Source organism: Leucopleurus acutus, assembly GCF_964270905.1.
Source record: "Leucopleurus acutus genome assembly, chromosome: 9".
In the NCBI taxonomy this organism is placed as follows: Eukaryota; Metazoa; Chordata; class Mammalia; order Artiodactyla; family Delphinidae; genus Leucopleurus; species Leucopleurus acutus.
In genome coordinates, this window is record NC_139144.1 from 93,900,123 (window position 1) to 93,921,443 (window position 21,321).

Sequence of the window (21,321 nt, forward strand, 5' to 3'; positions counted from 1 at the left end):
GCAGTGAAAGCATGGAGTCTTAACCACTGGACCACCAGGGAATTCCCAACCAAACTTAATGAATCCTCCTTTGTGGTTGTTGTTTTAAGAATCTTTCCATATCCCAAAGTAACGAAATTATTTTCCTGTTTTCTTTTAAAAGTTCTATAGTTTTGCCCTTCACATTTAGGTTTCTGGTTCATCTGCAGTTGATTTGTACATATGACAAGTGGGTGGAGTCTAGTTTCATTTTTTTACCAACTGCCCCAGCACCATTGCTGAAAATACCATCCTTTCCCTAATGCACTGCCATCCCTATCAGTTATTAGGTATTTATATATGCATGAGTCTGTTTCTCAGTACTTGTTTCTCAGCCAATTCTGATCTTTTTGTCTACTTGTCACTCCCCCAAGCATTGCCACACTTTCTGAATAGGTCTTTACAATAGGTTTTTAAAAACCTGTGTGTTTTTTGTTTGTTTTTTTGGGCTGCGTTGGGTCTTCGTGCTGTGTGCAGGCTTTCTCTAGTTGCGGAGAGCGGGGGCTACTCTTCATTGTGGTGTGCAGGCTTCTCATTGCAGTGACTTCTCTTGATGCGGAGCACGGGCCCTAAGTGCGCAGGCTTCAGAAGTTGTGGCTCGCGGGCTCTAGAGCGCAGGCTCAGTAGTTGTGGCTCGCGGGCTTAGTTGCTCCGTGGCATGTGGGATCTTCCCGGACCAGAGCTCGAACCCATGTTCCCTGCATTGGCAGGCAGATTCTTAACCACTGCGCCACCAGGGAAGCCCCTTTACAATAGGTTTTGATAGCAGGTAAAACAGATCCTTGTGTAAACCTCCCCTCCCACCGTTTGTTGTTATTCTTCAGAAACATCTTTTGAATATTTTTAGCTGTTTGAATTATCATATGAATTTTACAGTCCAGTTTCAAGTTCCACAAAAAACTTGATAGGATATTGATTGTGGAAAATTGTTTCAGTTTGGGGAGAATTTATATGTTTGTAATGTTGAGTTTTCTAATCCACAGCTGTGGTATATCTCTTATATATTTTTTAGTGGCTCATTAAACACTTATAATTGTTCCTGTAGGGATTTTGCACACATATTCTTAGGATTTTTCCTAGGTATTTGATAGTTTTTGATGCTGTTGTAAATGGTGTCCTATTTTAACTTCATTTTTACCTTTTTGTTCCTGGTAAATATAAATACAAATGTGTTTTAAATGTGGATTTCTTTTCAGTAACTTTGTTGAATCTTACTAAATCTAGTAATTTCTCTATAACTTTGTTTGGCTTTTCTACGTATATAGTCATATCATCTGTGAATAACAACACTTTTTATTTCATCATTTCCAATCCTTAAACCTTTTCTTTTTCTTGCTTAACTGTGCTGTCTAAAATCTCCAGTACACTGTTGGATTAAAGTGGTATCAGTGGTACCATTGTCTTATTCCTGATCTCACAGAGAAAACTTTTAAATATAAGGTTTGCTATAGAGATTTTATAGATATCTTTTATAAGATTATAGGTGTTATTTTAACTTATTAAACATATAATATATGGTTTTAATAGCCTATTCTTTATTCCATTGGTGAGGGAAGGACTCCCATCATAAGAATGGCCCTAACCCTAGACGAATGAGATGGACAGTAGTGTATTAGTCACATATACTCACAGCCCTAGGGAGGAGGCCACTGCATGCCATGCAAGGCCACACAGGGACAGAGTGAACAACCAGGTACTGTGGGAGGCAGGCTTTGTATGCACTATTATGAAAGTAGGGTGCCCCCTGGTTCCCACAGGAGGATGTGGTTGGCTTGTTTGAATAATTCTGTAAGCTGGCCAGGAACTGAAACCCACTATTTAAGGGTAAGCAGAAACTGTCTGGTCCCTTTGATAAAGGAGTAATTGTTTGTTAGGGAATCTTATCTGTGGTAGTAGAATGGGGAGGGATACTTGCAGTTAGGCTATCCCAATTCTTCCAGAATTGAGACAGCACAATATATAGGCCTTACACCACCTCATTTATTCCTAATATCCACAAAAGGTTTTCGGTTTTTGTTTTTTTCCTTAATTGTGAATAAATTTTTTTTAATCAAACACTTCATCCAGTGAGGATAATTTTTTTCTTTATTATGTGGTGAATTCTGAGATTTAATTTTCTAATAATAGAATAATTGCATTCCCAGGCAGAAGGCTACTTAGTGATGTTATATTATCCTTTTTTGCATTGCAGAACTTGGTTAGCTAATATGTTATGATTTTTGCTTCTACGTTTATGAGAGAGGTGGCCTATGATTTTCCTTTTTTATATTACTTGTATGAAGTTTTCTTTAGAGTTATGTGCACTTCTCTAGGTGTCAGTTCCTCCACTGAAACAATTTTAAAAAATACTGGAAAAAATTACCAGAATGAACTATTTCAGACTCTGGACCTTGATCAAACACTTGAAAGAACCAGGGGAGTGCTTGATGAAGGGAGAGGCTGCTGCTCTTTGATAAGAGGGCTCCAAAAATTGGGGGTTGTATGTTTTGGTCAGTCTCACAGATCCTTTAGGGCTAGAGGGCTGCACTCTGTCATTTGCTGAGATATAGAGATGGTAACTCTCTCCCCTTTTGGATCCAGACATTTAAGGACATCTTTGTCAGGTTACTGGCTGGCTACCAGATAGCATGGAACAGAAACTTCAATGACCACACTCACTAGGAATTCATACACACTTTGCAAAATAGTTTGGAAAAGTCACAAATGGACTGCTCTGGCAATCAATGAGCAAAACTCAGCAATCCCTGAGGAGTGGGAAAATTAAGAGTTCTAGAGTTACCATAATAAACAAGATCTTTTTGAGTTTATCTTGCTCGGAGTTTGTTGAGTCTCTTAGACATGTATATTCATGTCTTTCATCAAATTTAGGAAGTTTTTAGTCATTATTTCTTCAAATATTTTTTTCCTTGCCCTTTTCTCTCTCTCTTCTTCTGGGACTGCCATGATTTGTATGTTGGTATGTTTGATGGTATCTCACAGGTCCCTCAAATTCTGTTCATTTTTCTTTGAAACTACTTTTGCAAAGCCTTCCTTCTTATGTGTGTTACTGACCTGTTATCTCAGCCTACGACCTCTTAGAGGTTTCTTTAAATGTGTAGATTTATTTATTTATTTATCTTTGGCTGCGTTGGGTCTTCATTGCTGCATGCGGGCTTTCTCTAGTTGTGGCAAGTGAGGGCTACTCTTTGTTGCGGTGCGCTGGCTTCTCATTGCGGTGGCTTCTCGTTGCAGAACACAGGCTCTAGGTGCGCGGGCTTCAGTAGTTGTGGCACGTGGGCTCAGTAGTTGTGGCTCACGGGCTCTAGAGTGCAGGCTCAGTAGTTGTGGTGCATGGGCTTAGTTGTTCCACGGCATGTGGGATCTTCCCAGACCAGGGCTCAAACCCGTGTCCCCTGCATTGGCAGGCAGATTCTTAACCACTGTGCCACCAGGGAAGCCCCAAATGTGTAGATTTAAAAGTGTGTATACCTCTTTAAATGTTCTGATATGTGCTGCCAGGGAAACAACTGCAGCCCAGGGGAGCTGAATAAAGCCAAGCGTCTCAGCTGACCCTCAGGGAACCCCCATGCTAACTAAATCACATAATCCCCTAATTTTTGAGTTCAAGATCCTGTGCACCTGGCACTAGCCAGCCACTTCAGGGATGTGGGCTATTGTCCCCACTTTGCAGCAGAATTAAGGAATTGGGCATGGTAGCTGGTTCAAGCAAGCAGCCCTCTTACCAAAGTACAGCAGCCGCTTCCTTCATTAAGCTCTTTCCTGATTGCTGTAAATGTCTGAACCAGTTTCAAAGTTCTGGAATAGTTGATTCTGATAGTTTTTTCCAGCTTACTGGCTGTTTTGGTAGAGAGATCAACCCGCAAGCTGCCATTTTTTTAACAACATCCTTTGCTGCCATTTTTGCTACTTTAAAGTAAATCACAGATTTGGCATTTCATCCTTAAATAGTTTAACTTGCATCTCCAAAAAATAAGGAAAGTAACCTTGATACTCCCAATATCGTTATTAGCATGGATGGACAACTAAAATAGCTATTATTTCCTAGTGTTCTAGTACAAGTCCATCTTCACATTTACCCCCCAAAAATGTCCTTTAAGCTGTTTTGTTCAAACCAGAATCCAGTCAAGGATTAGCTATACAGCATGATATTTGGATATCATGTTTCTTAAGTCTTTCTTAATCTAGAATAGTTCCCTCTTCTATCTTCATTTCTATAATTTGTACTTGGTGGAGAGAACCAGTCAGTTAGATTATAAAATATTTTGCATTCTGGATTTGTGTGGTGTTCCCTCATAGGCTTTTTAAGTCGTTCCTCTCCACTAGTAGTGTAGTTGATTAAATTCATGTTAAACCTTGTTAGGTAAGAATACTCCATAGAAGATGCTATATATTTTGTATATAGTAGTTTGCTAGTTTTTGTGTTTGAAAAAAAGTATTTTTGCAAAAAGAACTGCTATGGACAGAAAAATAAAGTTAACTTAGAAGGATAAACCACAAACATGGTTTAATAAAAATGCTTACCTATAGGAAGTGGGGTAGATGGAATGAAATGGATAAGAGGGATAGGGATGGGAGTGAAATCTGGTATACTTTCTAATATAGTTTTTGACTTTTGAACCATGTAAATATTTTACATATTCAAAAATAATTATATTCCAAAATAAAAAAGTAAACTTTTAAAACTGAAAATATTATTCCTTTATCTAAAGACACTAAAACAGCTTGGAATAGAAGTTGTGAGAGTGGATACCCTTGCCTTCTTCCAAATCACACCAGAAAGCATTTCATCATTAAATATGTTAGGTGTAGGATTTTCATACATGGTCTTTATCAGGTTGAGGAAGTTTCATTCTATTTCTAGGTTGCTGAGAGGTTTTTTTTTAAATCTTCCATGAGTGTTGAAATTTTCAAAGATGATCATATGGCTTTTCTCCTTTATTTTGTTAATATAGTGAATTACTTCAATTGATTTGAATGCTCAACCAACCCTTCACTTCTGTAATAAACCCTACTTAACTGATGTATTATCAATTTTATGCATTCTGAATTTGATTTTCTGATATTTCATTAATGAGATATTGGTCTGGACTTTTCTTTCCTTGATTTTAATATCAGGGTAATACTGGCCTTATAAAACAAGATGGGAAGTGTCCCTCCTCTATTTTCTAAAAGAATTGTTTAGAGTTAGTATTATCTTTAAATGTTTGATGGGATCCAGTGGTCCCTTTTAGGTCTAGACTTTTCTTTATGGGACAGGTTTTAAGTACGAATTCAATTGCTTTAATTGATATATTCAAGTTTTCTGTTTCTTCTTGAGAAGATTCTGATAATTGTTTCTTTTAAAGTATCAACACATTTAGTCAAGTTGACAATATTCCCATACTTTTTTAAGCTCCATGGAATCTGTAGAAATGGCCTCTTTCACTTTTGGTTTTGGTTGTGTTTTTTCTTTTTCCTCGATCAGTCTAGCTAGAGGTTTATTAATTTTTCCCCCACCCCCAAGAACTGGCTTTGGTTTCATTGATTTTTTTTTTCTTTATTGCCATTTTCTTTCTTCTTCATTGTATTCTGCTCCTTATAATTTCCTTCCTTCTACTTTTTTTGGTGGATTGATTTGCTCTTCTGGCTTCTGGAGGAGAATGCTTAGACCATTGGTTTTTAGACCTTTCTTCATCAACACACAGGTTGGTTGGAAGTAAGTTGTTCAGTTTCCAAATATTCGGGGGTTTTCCAGTTCTCTCTGTTACTGATTTCTAAGTTTATCTCATTGTACTCTTGGAACATATTTTGTGTGTTTTTAGTTCTTTTAACCCATACTTGGATTATTGCCCAGCGTATGTTATATCTTGGTGAATATTCCATTCACACTTTAAGAATATGTATTCTGCTAACATTAGGTGTTCTTTAAACATCAATTGGATCAAGTTATTTGATTCTTCTGTTCAAGTCTTTTATGTCTTTACTGATTTTCTGTTGCTCTATTGATTACTGAGAGGAGACTTGAAATCTCCAACTATCATGTGGATCTGTCTGTTTCTCTTTAGAGCTGTATCCGTTTTTACATGATGTGTTCTAACATGTTAATTAGGTACTTGAGCATTTAGGATTATATGTCTTGGTGAGGAATCAAGCTGTTTATCATTACACACTGTCCACACTTTATATCTGGTAATAGTTCTAGTTCCATTGTCTGCTCTGTCTGATACTATTATAAAGTCCTCAGGGTTTCATATGCTTATTATTTGAATGTGTATCTATTTCCATCCTTTCATTTTTTTAAACCTGTGTGTGTATTTAAATTGGGTTTCTTGTAGGTAGCATCTAATTGGGTCTTTTGTTATATTCACACCCATATGCTTAAGTAGCAAGCCATCAATGGTATTGACAGGACCATGGACAGAGCACTATTTTGCATTATATAGATCTTCTCGTTTTTCTCCCATGTATGTTGAAATATAGTTGCCTGACTTGTGGTGCTCCATCTCATGGTCCTATCCTTCAACTCACTTATGTCTGTGATCCACAGTGTGTAATAAGAGGCTTTGAAGCCACATACGTCTCTTTTATGGAGATGGGCAAAGAGTTGCCAGCCATTCCTAGTACTTAATTTCAAAGCATAAGCCCTGCATTGTGCTTAGGTTTAGACACTAAAACTTCACAAAGGAGATAGCAAATCATATTTACATCTCAAAGCCCCAAAACTGTAAATGTTTAATTCGTAGAATAAAAAGAATAAAACCAGATCCTAGTAAGTTTAAGTCCATCTACTTTTATAAATGTGTAATTTATGATCTATCATTAATCTCTTATATCAGTCATGTTTTTATGACCTTATAATTAAACATCTTTCATGATTTCTTTTGGCAAGCGCAGAAACTTACATATAACTTCAACAGTCCTTTTCCTTTAAAATACAGATAAATATAATACTGAATTGTTAGCTCTTTCAACTTGATTAATAAATAGTTGATTTCCTTGTTTAGCTTGTTACCAGCACATATTCTGGCAATAGCAAAGAGAAGCAATTTGTAGCATTTGTACTAGTCTGTTTGCTTTACTATTTCTCTTGAATTAAAGTTGACTCCCTGCTTGCCTTTCCGATTTCAAATTTTCCCTTTTCAAAAATGGGAACTTTATTATGTTTCTGCAGTATCCCTACCCTTTCCAGGATAGTGTGTCAAAGAATCACTTTCTTCATATAGTCATTCAGGTATTTACTGTATAATATGCAGTGCCTTATTTTTTCTTCTACTGACAAGGTACATCTTGAGCTTGGGAATGAAGTATGGGTAAAGATGCAAATTTGAGATTTACCAACGTTTGGCCTCATTGTTCCTTGTTAGGCTGAGGTACCTCTATGACTCAGAGTTCATTTGTGTAAGTCTTAGTAGATGATTTGAGGGAATGAGGTAGGTGAGGTTGTGCTGGTCCTTTCAGAAGGAGTCAACTGTTACCTGATTTTAATTGGGGGCATAGAGTATGATGTACAGGTTTACCAGGTACCAGCCCAACATCGTTAGGCCCTTTTTATACATTTATTAATATAATCCTTATAACAGTTCTGCCTCAAATTTGTTCTGTTGAGCATGGAATACTTAGCACTATAACCGGAGCACAATAATTCTCAATATGGTAACCATTATCATGATTATCATGTACTGTTACTTTACAGAAGAGGAAATAGAGGCTCAGAAAGATTGTTTAGGGGATATAGAACAGTCAATAAAGAGGAATAATATAGGTCTATATAGCTTTAAAGTCCATACTATATCCTTTTTATTTAAATAGTTTCCATGTAGAATGTACATAAGATGTGTATGCAGAATTCAAATTCCAGAATTGCCAGTTAGTAGTTGAATGACCACAGGCAAGTCATGGTGCTCAGTTTCCTGATCTGTAAAATGGGGATAATACTTAATGCACTAGAGCTGAGTAGCTGCTTACTAGTCCTCAGGCTCTCTTTTAACCCTAGACTGGGCATGAGGTTTCATTGGCTTGCAACCTGTTTATCTCCATGTGCTCTTAGGCCTTCGAAATGGTTTGGTTCAGGAAAGATAGATGGGCTTGAAATTAGTATTGGAGGGGAGCTGCTTATTCTTTCCTCCATCCTAGGCATAGCCTAGCCACTATCCAGAATTTTGTGTTAATCATTCCCTTGTTTTTCTTTATAGTTTATCAGCTATATATGCTTTCTTATATATTATTTTTGAACTTTGATAGAGTATAATACATATTCTTCTGGGACTTTCTTCACTTAACATATTTTTGAGGATTCAGCCATCTGTAATTTACATGCATTGATTTTATTGCTGTATAGTGTTCTATTATTTGAATATACCACAGTATTTTTGTTCTGTTGATGGACATTTGGATTGTTTCTAGTTGTGGACTTTTCTGAAAAATGGTGCTATGAACATTGTTGAGCATGTTTCCTGATGCTGAAGAGTTTCTCCATGGTGAAACTGTGGATCACAAGGTGTGTGCATCACTAAGGGAGTTCATTCACTCATTCACCAAATATTTATTGAGTACTGCTATGTGCCAGGTACATGTTTAGGTGCTTTGGAATATCTGTGAACTAACCAGACAATTTACATTTTACTTGGGATAGTCAGACAATAAACAATAAATATAAATAAATGAAACTGAAGGATAACTGCCAGAGAGAAAAGAATTAGAGCAGGATTAGGGGAATCTGTGGTGCAGGAAGGTGGATGGGGGTGCAGGCATCATCAAAGGTAACATTTGAAAACAGACTTAAAGGAGGCTATGCACCATTTAAAATTTTTTCAACCCACTAAATAATAGAAAAAACCAACCATGGCCATTAAGTACACAGTGATGAATGATTGAAGAAAATATCTACACACTTCCCACAGAATTACTTTTCTTTAGTTAATCAGATTTTAATCACTCTAATTTCTAGAAGGATATATTCCAGATGCTGATCTCCACCAGTCTGTATAGAGGAACTTTAAATGTGCTCAGACTGGAACAGAAATTACATTTTCCCACTAACTTTTTCTGGGTAACAAAGTATTGTTGAGCTAGCATTTATTTGGGTTTAAATTCATTTAGGTCAAACTCACCACCATACATAAATGGGATTCTTTCCTTTTTTTTAATGTCTTTATTAGAGTATAATTGCTTTACAATGGTGTTAGTTTCTGCTGTACAACAAAGTGAATCAGCTATATGTATACATATATCCCCATATCCCCTCCCTCTTGAGCCTCCCTCCCACCCTCCCTATCCCACCCCTCTAGGCTTCACAAAGCATCCAGCTGATCTCCCTGTGCTATGCAGCAGCTTCCCACTAGCCATCCATTTTACAACAAATGGGATCCTTAATTCGTGGACTAATATCCTATCTGTCAAAATGATGCAATCTGTGAACCCATGGCTTTCTAAGACATTTTTGTAAAGTGTGGTAGTACACTGCACTCTGGGGTCAGTCAGCCATGGGTTCAAATCACAGCTCCACTACTGGGTGACCTTGGTCAAGTTAATCAGATTCTCTGATCTCCATTTCCTCATTTGTATGAGGATAAAGCAGTACATATAAGGAGAGCACTAAATAAATGTTTTTAGTTTTTTTTAACTATTTTGAAATAATAATAGATTCATGGGAAGTTACAGAGAGATCCTTTGTACCCAGTTTTTTCCATTGATTACTTCTTATATAATTACAGTGCAATATCAAAACCAGGAAATTAACATTGTTACAATAGTGAGTATAGTGTTTTTGTGTGTGTGTGTGGGTTTTTTTTTTTTTTGCGGTACATGGGCCTCTCACTGTTGTGGCCTCTCCTGTTGCGGAGCACAGGCTCCAGACGCACAGGCTCAGCGGCCATGGCTCACGGGCCCAGCTGCTCCGTGGCATGTGGGATCTTCCCGGACCGGGCCACGAACCCGTGTCCCCTGCATTTGGCAGGCGGACTCTCAACCACTGCGCCACCAAGGAAGCCCAGTGAGTATAGTTGTAATGCAACTTTATCACATGTGTAGATTCATATAACGTCACAATCAAGACGCAGAACTATTCCATCACCAAAGCTCTTCCTCTTGTTACCCCTTTATAGTCAAACCTACCCTCTCTCCCCACACCCCATTGTCCCTAATTTCAGGGAAAGTAGTAGTCTGTTTCCCATCTCTATAATCTTGTCATTTTGAGAATGTTATGTAAGTGGATCATTCATAAGACCTTTGGAAATTGGCTTTTTAAAAAACACTAATGCTCTTAAGATCCATCCAGTTTGTTGCATATATCAATAATTAGTTCCCTTTGATTGGTGACTGTTATCCCATGGTATGGATGTACCACAGTTTATTTAACCATTAACTTATTTACAGAGATTTAGGTTGTTTCAAGTTTTGGGCTAATATGAATAACACTGAATTACAATATTTGTGTTCAGATTTTTGTGTGAACCTCAGTTTATTTCTGCCCAGGAATGAGATTGCTGATTCATATGATAAATGTTATGTTTAGCTTTTTGAAGAAACTGCCCAACTGTTTTCCACAGTGGCTCTATTATTTTACATTCCCAGTGGGAACATATAAGAGATCTAATACCTCCACATTTTTTGTCAGCATTTGGCATTGTCACTACTTTTTATTTTAGCTGTTTTAATAGCTTTGTGCTGGTATCCCATCATGATCTTAATTTGCATTTATTTACCTGATGGCTAGTGATGTGGAACATCTTATCATGTGCTTATTTGCCATGTGCATATCCTTATTGATGAAATGTCTCTTCATGTCTTTTGCCCATTTTCTAATTGGGTTTTTGTTTTTTTGAGTTTTGAGAGTTCTTTATGTATTGTAGATATGAATCCTTCATCAGATCTGTGGTTTGCAAGTATTTTCTCCCAGTGTGTAGCTTGTTTTTTCATCTTTTTTATAGGTCTTTTGCAGAGCAAAAGTCTTAAATTTTGATGAAATCAGATTCATCCGTATTTTTCTTTTATGGATTGTCTTTGATATGTCTAAGACCTTCAGCAAGTCCTACGTCCTTAAGATTTTCTCCTGTTTTCTTCCAAAGATTTTATAGTTTTATGTTTTATATTTAAATCTGACCCACTTTGAGTTAATTTTTATATAAAATGTGAAGGTTAGTTTGAAGTCCAGTTTTTGCCTATGAATATCCTGTTGTTTCAACAATTTGTTGAAAAGTCTTTCCTTCTTCCAATGAATCATTCTCATACTTTTTGTCCAAAATCAGCTGGGCTTACTTGTGTGGGTGTATTTCTGGGTGCTGTATACTGTTCCATTCATCTGTGCATGTATACTGCCAATACTACCCTGTCTAACTCACTATATGTAAGTCTTAAGATTGGATAGTGAGTCTTCTCACGATATTTTTCTTTTTCCGGACTTGCTTTAGCTATGCTAGTTCCTTTCCTTTTCCACATAAGTCTTGGAATAATCTTGTCTGTATTTACAAAGAGATCTAGCTAGGATTTTGATAGGAATACACTAGCCTATAGATCAATTTGGGGAGAATTGACATCTTTACTGTGATGAGTCTTCCAATCCATGAACACAGTATATCTCTCATCAGCATTTTGGACTTAATCAGTATAAAGATGCTTTTGCACCTCTGTCAGAAATCAGTTGGCCCTACTTGTATAGGTCTGTTTCAGGTCTCTATTCTATTTCATTCATCTGTGTGTCTATTCTTTGGTCAATAACAGGCATTCCTGATTACTGTTGCTATATAAGCCTTGAAATTGGATAGAGTGATTCCTCCACTTTATTCTTCTTTCCATTATCGATTCAGCTATTATAATGCATTTGCTATTTATTTATTTATGGCTGCGTTGGGTCTTTGTTGCTGCGCATGGGCTTTCTCTAGTTACAGCGAGCAGGTGCTACTCTTCATTGTGGTGTGCGGGCTTCTCATTACGGTGGCTTCTCTTGTTGTGGAGCACGTGCTCTAGGCATGCAGGCTCAGTAGTTGCGGCATGAGGGCCTAGAGCGCGCAGGCTTCAGTAGTTGTGACCTGTGGGCTTAGTAGTTGTGGCACATAGGCTTAGTTGCTCCGCAGACCAAGGATCGAACCCGTGTCCCCTGCATTGGCAGGCAGATTCTTAACCACTGTGCCACAGGGAAGTCCTTCATTTGCCTTTTAATATAAATATTAAAACAATATTGTCTATATCTACAAAAAAATTTTGTTGGGTTTGTATTAGGAATTCTGTTAAACTGGTAGATCATATTAAGAATTGACCTCTTTACTACATTAGTTATCTCTATCCATGAACGTTGTCTCTCCATATATTTAGATCTTTTTTGATTTCTTAATTTTGTAGTTTTCAGCATACAATATACATGTTTGTTAGTATTTCATTTTGTTTAGAGCCGATTTCCATGTAGTTAAAAGGCTGTTCAAATTATTTCATATTTGTTTGTGCCTTTTGAGGAATTGGTCCATTTTACTTATATTGTCATTTTGTGTGAGTAGTGTTAATATTTCTCTGTCATTCTTTTGCTGTCTGTATGGTCTATAGTGATATCCCCATTTTTATTCTTTATGTTTGGTAAGTTGTGTCTTCTCCTTTGTCTTTGTCAGTCTTGCTGGAGGTTTGTTAATTTTATTGACCTTTTTGAATAACGAGCTTTTTGTTGAATTGACTTTTCAGTTTTCAATTTCATTCACTTCTGCTCTTATATTTATTATTTCCTGCCTCCTGTGAGGTAAAGGTTGAAGTCTGAGTTCCCCTTGCTGCATCCTTTGATATCCTGAGAGAGAGGCCCTCCTCCTTACTGGTCAATGGTGTGGAAGTTGATGCTCCCACCAGGCCTCTGTTGATACCTCCCTGGCTAGTAGGGGTATGGGTGCCTACTTACTGCTTCCCATGTGTTCTTCATTGACACATCTAAGGAGTGGGGATATAGGGGCGAGGGAGGTTACTGGTAAATAGCGATAAAAGTCCAGACTTTCCACTACCCTTCAGCATGGAGGGGGAGGGGTACCTCATTACTGTCCTGGAGTTACAAGCTTCAGGCTCCTCACATAGTCTCCACTGACACTGCTGGGGGCCTCATTACCACCCAGTAAGGACCAAAGCCCTAACTCCCCACCAGGCTTCTCTGACACAGCCAGCAGGAGATGGTTGGGGCACCTGGTTTCTGCTTGGCCAGGGTAGAAGTCTAGGCTTCCCCTTGGGTCTTTGTTGGTGGGAGAGGAAGCACATTTTTTTCTGTGGTGTTTTGCTGGAGTAGTTTTCTTTCTTGCCAGGCTGCCCTTTTCCTGTCCTCTGGATAGAGGGAACAGGCTTTTGTGGACTTTTCTTTGTTTACACCTGTTGATATTTCTGAGATGGTAGCTTCATGAGCACCTACTTTGGCATATATGAGGCTAAAAGAAAACCCAGTGAACTGTTCACCATTGTCATTCCTTGGGTCCTGAGGTCTCTAGACAGTCTGCCTCCTGTCTACCTTTCTCAGTTTTATGTAGACTGTCTAGAATCTTTAGCTGTACTTATATGGAATAAGGAAAAACATGTTTACTCAATCTTTCTATTTTGTGAAATGCATTGTCACATTTTTACAGATTTTAATTACTAATTTCTTGTCAGTGCTATGTGTCAGGTATATCTTCTCCCAATCAGGGGCTTATCTTCTCACTTTCTTCATGGTAATCGTTTGTCTAACTGTAGTTCTTAACTTTACTGAACTTACTCATCTTTCTCTTATGCCCTTGCTCTTTGTTTCTTTCTTTTTTTTTCTTTTTTTTTTTTTTTTTTTGCGGTACGCGGGCCTCTCACTGTTGTGGCCTCTCCCGTTGCGGAGCACAGGCTCCTGACATGCAGCTTCAGCGGCCATGGCTCACGGGCCCAGCCGCTCCGTGGCATGTGGGATCTTCCCGGACCAGGGCACGAACCTGTGTCCCCTGCATCAGCAGGCGGACTCTCAACCACTGCGCCACCAGGGACGCCCATTGCTCTTTGTTTCTTGATTGAGAAATTTATTCCAACTCTAAGGTTACACAGATACTCTCCTGTATTTCCTCTTGAAAGTTTTAAAGTTCTTAATCTATCCTATCCAAAAGAATTTTTTTGAATTTTATTTATTTTTTTATACAACAGTTTCTTACCAGTTATCTATTTTATACATATTAGTGTATGTATGTCCATCCCAATCTCCCGGTTCATCCCACCCACCCTGCTTTCCCCACTTGGAGAATTATTGTTTGAATTAAGGAGAGATCTGATTTCATCTTTCTCCCACTGTAGCAAACTATAGCACCCCTTTTCCACCAATTTCTAGTGCCACATCTGTCTTGTGTTTCTGGTACGTATATTCTGTTCCATTTTTGTTTATCCTTTCATAAATATCACACCATCTTAATTACCATAGCTTTATATGTTTACTGTCTGAATTGTTAGACATGTTCCCCCAGCTTGTCAAAACTCTATTGCAATCCCTGTTGGTATTATTATTAAAAACTGCATTGAATGTATAGACATGTCTGGGGAGAACTGGCATCTTTACCATCAAGAACATGGTGTTTTCATTACTTAGATTTTTTTTTTAATGATTCTAAATATAGCTTAATATTTTTCTACACAATGGCCTTATACATTTAAAAAAATTTACTACTAAGTACTTTTCTTTGTTGCTATTGTAAAATAGTTTTTTTAATTAAAATGTTTGTTTATTGCTTGTATATACAAATGAAATTGACCTTTGGATTACTTTGTGTTCATTCTTATGCATTTCATTTTGAAAAAAATGTATCTGGGGACCTTACTGCAGTCTCCTTGGTACAAATTACTGCATCAAGTTTATATTAAAATTTTTAATTTAATTAAAAATTTAGATTTTAATTCATTCACAATTATTAATTATTTATTGTTTTTACCAATCACTATGAAAGATTCACGCCCCCCCCCCCCCAAAAGGAACGCTATTTGCACCTGTTAAAGGAAGCAGATTGGTGTTTCTGAATCGAGATTCAGAACAAAAACAAACATAAACAAAATGGGTATGTCTGTGTTCCACTTTCAGAAATCCTGATTCCATAGGTCCAGAGAGAACCAGAACTCTCATTCTTTTAAAGTCTCCATATGATTCTGCACATCTCTATTTGAAAAACACTGTGAGAGAAGTTGCTAAACAATAAAAAGAATAGTCAAAAGGATATTTATTTGGAAGGTTATCTCATTTAAAATTATGAGCATTTATTCATCATTTAATATACTAGTGTGGGACACATACACACCACATGTATACACACATGTGTGGGTGCACACACGCATCTAAAACCCCTATATATACATAAATTGAATTGCTTTGTGTTAAGTAATAGGTATGAATTTGAAGAGAGTGGACATTCACAGAATCCATTCACAGTTTGGATGAGATGTGTTGGGTTAGGACTCAGTATGTTTGTATTAAAACTTAGAATGTGAGCTCATGGATATAAAGAACAGAATTGGTGGTTGCCTAAAGTGGGGGTGGGGGTGGGGCGAAATGGGTGAAAAGGGGCAAAAGGTAGAAATTTCCAGTTATAAAATGAGTAAGTCATGGGGATGTAATGTACAGCATGGTGACTATAGTTAGGAATACTGTATTGTATATTTGAAAGTAGCTAGAGGAGTGGATCTTAAAAGTTCTCACCACCAGAAAAAAAAAGTTGTAATTGTTCATGGTGACAGATGTTAACTGAATTTTTGTGGTGATCATTTTGTGATAAATACAAATACCAAATCATTACGTTGTACACCTTAAACTAATTTTAATGTTATGTCAGTTATACTTGAATTTAACCAAAAACAACTTAGAACACAATTTTGTCTTTCCCAGTGGGAGTCATTCGATGTCCAGTTTGCAGCCAAGAATGTGCCGAGAGACACATCATAGATAATTTTTTTGTGAAGGACACTACTGAGGTTCCCAGCAGTACAGTAGAAAAGTCTAATCAGGTAAGTGTATTAAGTCTTGAATCTTTTGCCTCCTCTTAATGAGGCAGCCTGAAATGCTGGAGAGCTTACCATGCATTTGGTAGGTTTGTCTCAAACATATCTTTTAATTAATTTCAGATACCCCCTTCACCTTGCTTGGCTTTCTTTTTCCTTCCTTTTAACATATTTGCTGGATAAACTGGGTTGTTAGTCCAGTAGAGTTAACCTTATTCTGAATTCTGCTGACCTCTCCTTAAGTCATTTAACATGCTTCCCTGTCTCCTGTATTTTGTGTAAACTGGTGATAAAAATGTAGAGGCTGTTTCATAAGAATACTTTCATCCATATGTCTGTGTGTATTTCAAGCAGGAAGCTTATGATGTCTGGTTGTCTTTTTCCTGATGTTAATGGCGTTAATGAGCACTGCCAAAATTCCATATTTCATTAGGACTTTGAAAAATGGTGACATTTTCATTCTGTCATTCCTCTTTATTTCTCAACTGGAAGAGAAAAAAAAGCTTCCTTCTTCTATTCTTAGGTTATACAGGAAAGGTGGTTAAATGCTTGATTCTTTCCCTTTAGTTGCTAATTATTAGAGTAGTGACTTAGTTTCTTAGCATTCTTCAGAGGTGACTAATGAGTGGTGTGTATGTGTGTTTATTGTTATGAACTCATGGATTTTTAACATAAAATGTGTTGTAGTTATCCTTATTGGTGCTCAATTTGTGCCATCTTGGCAGTGAGGATTCCCGAACCCTTCTGATACAATCGCAGTGTCACTGTTATCTCCCTTGCTTTCTATTTTGACAAGATATTGTTCATTTTCTGTTCTACTCCTGGAACCAGCAGGTGGTTGGTTCTCCTAGGAGCCTTGGTTCCTTTTAGTCTGAAATGGTATTTAGAGAGCACAATATGGATACTAGGGGTGCTCATCACCATTGAGTTGGTCATTTTTCTAGGACTTTCAGGAGAATGATTTTAACAGATACTTTCTATTTTAAAAAGAGAGGAAGGGAAAATATAACAAGTATATATTGACATTTTGAAGTTGAATCTAGCATTGTAGATGTTCACAGAAAACTCAAGCAAATAGGAAGCCAACTAAGACAATCAAGTCCCTTTTTCCTCTGGCATTGCAGTCTTCCTCCAGCACCACCTATTGCTAGAATCTAATGTGGAGCCAGCTCATTAAGCATAATTGAGCCTTGCAGAGTAAGAGTATAGAAGAATGGAGTTGGTACTGAAAATGGAGATTATAGCATTATCTCTGTCAAAACAGAAAACAAGGAGACAATAATTACTATATGTATGTACTGGCGATATTCAATCAAATCATCATGTTTTAAAGTTACTTGAAATAAGTAATTCTTCTCTGTATGGTTAAGCCACCCACTTGATAGGCAGGTTCATTAGTTTCATTTTGCTTTTGTTTAGGGTTTTAGTTTTTTTTTTAATTTGAAATTTGTTTAACTACATATAGAACATTCATATACTGGTTCCAAAATAAAAATCTATGAAACAGAGTATATTCAGAGAACTCAAACTTCTATCTCCATCTTACCTACCCCTCTACCTTATTTTTTTCTCTACCTTATAGCTAACCATTTAATTTCTTTTATGTTTTATCCTTACACTTTTAATATTATTTTATAATCTAAGTGATTTTATGTTATTTTTAAGATTTAAGCAAATAAGTCATCCCATCCCATCCTCATCTTTCCTAGATAAGCAGTGGTATGATATGCTTTAACACTTTGCTTTTTTACTTTTACTTTTTATATTAGAGGTCCTTCCTTAACATTATGTATAGAAATCCCATACTCCTTTTGCCGCATAATGTGGAGATTAAGTTTTAGGTGACATACTTATAGAGGTGATAGTTGAAGCCAAGGGAGTAGGTGAGACCAATCCCTAGACCTAACAAAAATCTACAGAATCAGAGGAGAAACAGTAGTGGTGGGGTCCAGAGAGGCAATCTGGGAGATAAGAGAATCTGGAAGGGTTAAGGAATCCAGATGACTTCTAGGAAGTAAGAGTCAGTGGCATCAAAAGATGTTAGAAAGGTAGAAGACAAGAACTGAGAAAGGGCAGGTTTTGGTTTATGGAAATATTATCCAGGTATTTGGAATTTGGCTAATATAAACCACTGACTGAGGGGAAAAATTTTTTTCCCATCCACAAATGATACCATGAGGACTGCTTATGTGTTGTGTAACCTTAATACCTGTTCTCAGAGAATAGTGCCACCATCTACACAGTTATATAAGCTGGAAGAAAAGGTGCTATCTCTTCTTCATTTCATAACCAGTGCGTCCTCCAAACCAGTCAGTTTTACTTCCCAAATCTCCTTCATTCATCTCCACTTCTACCACTGCAAAGGGCTCCTACCTATCTCTGTGCAGAAGCACTTGCCCTTTTTCTAATCTCTTCTCTACATTGCAGGGACAGTGATTTTAAAAATGCACATCTGGCCATGTCACTTACTTACTTGAAAGCTTTTAGGAGACTTCTGAGACAAAGACCAAAATTGTCACATGATCCTTCTTGATCTGGCCCCTGCCTTGCCACCAGCTCCTTCTGTTGCCAGTTTTCCCCTTGATCTCTCCATTTGAGTCCTACTGGCTTTCTGTCACTTCTTTGAACCTGCCATGTTCTTGCTGGAGGCTTTGGTACATGCTGTTCTCTCTGCCTAGAAAGCTTTCATCAGTAATTGATGACTCAACTTTCTTATCTTGGTGCAAATATGATCTCTTTAGAGAAAGCCTTGCCTGGGTAATCTCTCCTCTCATTTTCCCCAACCATTCAACCCCACTAAAAACAGATCACTTTCCCCCATCATATGTTCTTCTAGCTTCTCATACTTTTTCCTTTATGGCACTTCTCAATTTGTAGTTATGTATTAGTATTATTGTTTCAGTAATGTTTGACTTCCTCACAACCACTCAGTAAAATTTATGTTATTACCCTCATTTTAAAGATGAGCATTCTAAGTAACCTGTCCAAGACTACTCATCCAGTAAGTAGAGGAACTGGGATTTGAACCTACACTTCATCTAGGAGACTGGATGTCATAAGGGCAAGGATTGTGTTTGCTTTTTCTGATGGTTATATCCTCAGCAGTTAGCATAGTGCCTAGAATATTTGATATATTGAACTAAGGGGAATGTCCTTATATTTCCATTTCATATGTTTATAATTTAAAACATAGTGTCAGTTTACATTTATGAACACTGTTAAGAAGATAACTGATAGAGTCAAGTATAGTTGGCATATCATTTATGTATGATTAGTCATGTGACCACCTTTTCTTTATTCTCAAAAATTGACGTGACGTTTCTTTTAGGTATGTACAAGCTGTGAGGACAATGCAGAAGCTAATGGGTTTTGTGTAGAGTGTGTTGAATGGCTCTGCAAGACATGCATCAGAGCTCATCAAAGGGTGAAATTCACAAAAGACCACACTGTGAGACAGAAAGAGGAAGTATCTCCAGGTAATAAATTAATTTTTAAATTTCGTTTTTTCTCTATCCCTCCCAAGTCATTCTTTCTTTCCCGTGCTAACTTGTTTTTTTTGTTTGTTTTTTTCTTGCGGTACGCGGGCCTCTCACTATTTTGGCCTCTCCCGTTGCGGAGCACAGGCTCCGGACACGCAGGCTCAGCTGCCATGGCTCACGGGCCTAGCCGCTCCGCGGCATGTGGGATCTTCCCGGACCGGGGCATGAACCCATGTCCCCTGCATCGGCAGGTGGACTCTCAACCACTGCGCCACCAGGGAAGCCCTACTAGCTTGTTTTGATACACTCATAAGCATTAAATATACTCTTGTCTTTTACTACAAGGAAGTCTGTATTATGGCTGAATTTGAATACTTGTCAATGTTGGTCAGTATGAATAGATACAGAATTCTGCTTTATATTTATACTCACAACCCTCTTTCTCCTATAAATGCCTTAATTTGGTATGAATGTACAACATGTGAAAAAGTTGCCTTTAACACTTATTTTCGGGGCTTCCCTGGTGGCACAGTGGTTGAGAGTCCGCCTGCTGATGCAGGGGACGCAGGTTCATGCCCCGGTCTGGGAAGATCCCACATGCCGCGGAGCGGCTAGGCCCGTGAGCCATGGCCGCTGAGGCTGCACGTCCGGAGCCTGTGCTCCGCAACAGGAGAGGCCACAACAGTGGGAGGCCAGCGTACTGCAAAAAAAAAAAAAACAAAAAAACTTATTTTCTATATACACTATTGATACTGTGTATAAAATAGGCAACCAACAAGAACATACTGTATAGCACAGGGAACTCTACTTAATGTACTATAGTGACCTAAATGGGAAGGAAATCCAAACAAGAGGGGATATATGTATACATGACACATTTTGCTGTACAGTAGAAACGAACACAACATTGTAAAGCAACTATATTCCAATAAAAATTTTAAAAGTTTTAAAAACTTATATTCTCTCTTGTCTCTTATTTTTAAGATGATAAGGGGTGGGCTTAAAAAAGTTTTACAACTCTTTTCTCTCTGATATTCTTATAGTAAACCTGTTTCATGATATTTGTTATATAGATAACCAAAGAAGTTTTGCTTTTTATGTATTTAATTATGGTTTCTGGGTTCTTCTTGTGTTGCTTATGCTTATAATGTAAAGTTCACTAATAATATTTTTTTTACAGTAAAATATGTGTAACTTAAAATCTGACATTCTAACCATTTTTAAGTGTACAAATCATTGGCACTAATTGTATTCAAAGTATTAGGCAACCATCACCACCATTTCCAAAATTTTTTAGCCCTTCCAAAAGAAACTGTACCCAATACATAATAATTGCCCATTCCCCTCTCCTCACCATTCCCTGCTAACCTTTAATCTACTATCTGTCTCAATGAATTTGCTTATTCTAGATATTTCATACAAGTGGAATCATAGGGTATTTGTCCCTCAATGTCTGGCTTATTTCACTTACCACAGTAGTGTTTTCAGGTTTTATCCATGTTGTAATATTTATCAGCATTTTGTTGATTTTTATGGCTCATTAGTATATTTCTGTTTAAAAATTAATCCACTGCTTTTTATTCATTGAGTCAACCAGTGTTTGTATGCCTGTTCTATATTCCAGGAACTTTGCTAGATTAAAGAGATGAAAAAGTGAATAAGATAGGTACTTCCTACCCTCCAGGAGTTATTAGTATGATGAAGATGGTGAACAAATTAGCAATCATAGTTTAGCCTCATAAGTTCTGTAGGAGCACATGAAAGGAGTATCAAACTCAGATTTGGGGATTTACATTGAAGGCCACATCTGGGACTTCAAGGATGAATGGAAGTTCATCACATAAATGAGAAGGGTGGGGAAAACTGAGGCACATGCACAAATTTCCAGAGGGGGAAC

General features: G+C 37.4%; 1 protein-coding gene across 2 annotated transcripts in view; it reads left to right on the plus strand.

Annotated features, from left to right (window-relative positions):
* The window catches only part of TRIM24 (tripartite motif containing 24), a 91,920-nt gene that overhangs the window by 22,645 nt on the left and 47,954 nt on the right, over positions 1-21,321 (plus strand). For both annotated transcript variants that reach the window (XM_082846278.1, XM_082846277.1), the window contains exons 2-3: positions 15,833-15,951; positions 19,274-19,421. In XM_082846278.1, the coding sequence (XP_082702404.1) occupies positions 15,833-15,951; positions 19,274-19,421 (267 nt within the window). The remainder of the gene's footprint in view (positions 1-15,832; positions 15,952-19,273; positions 19,422-21,321) is intronic.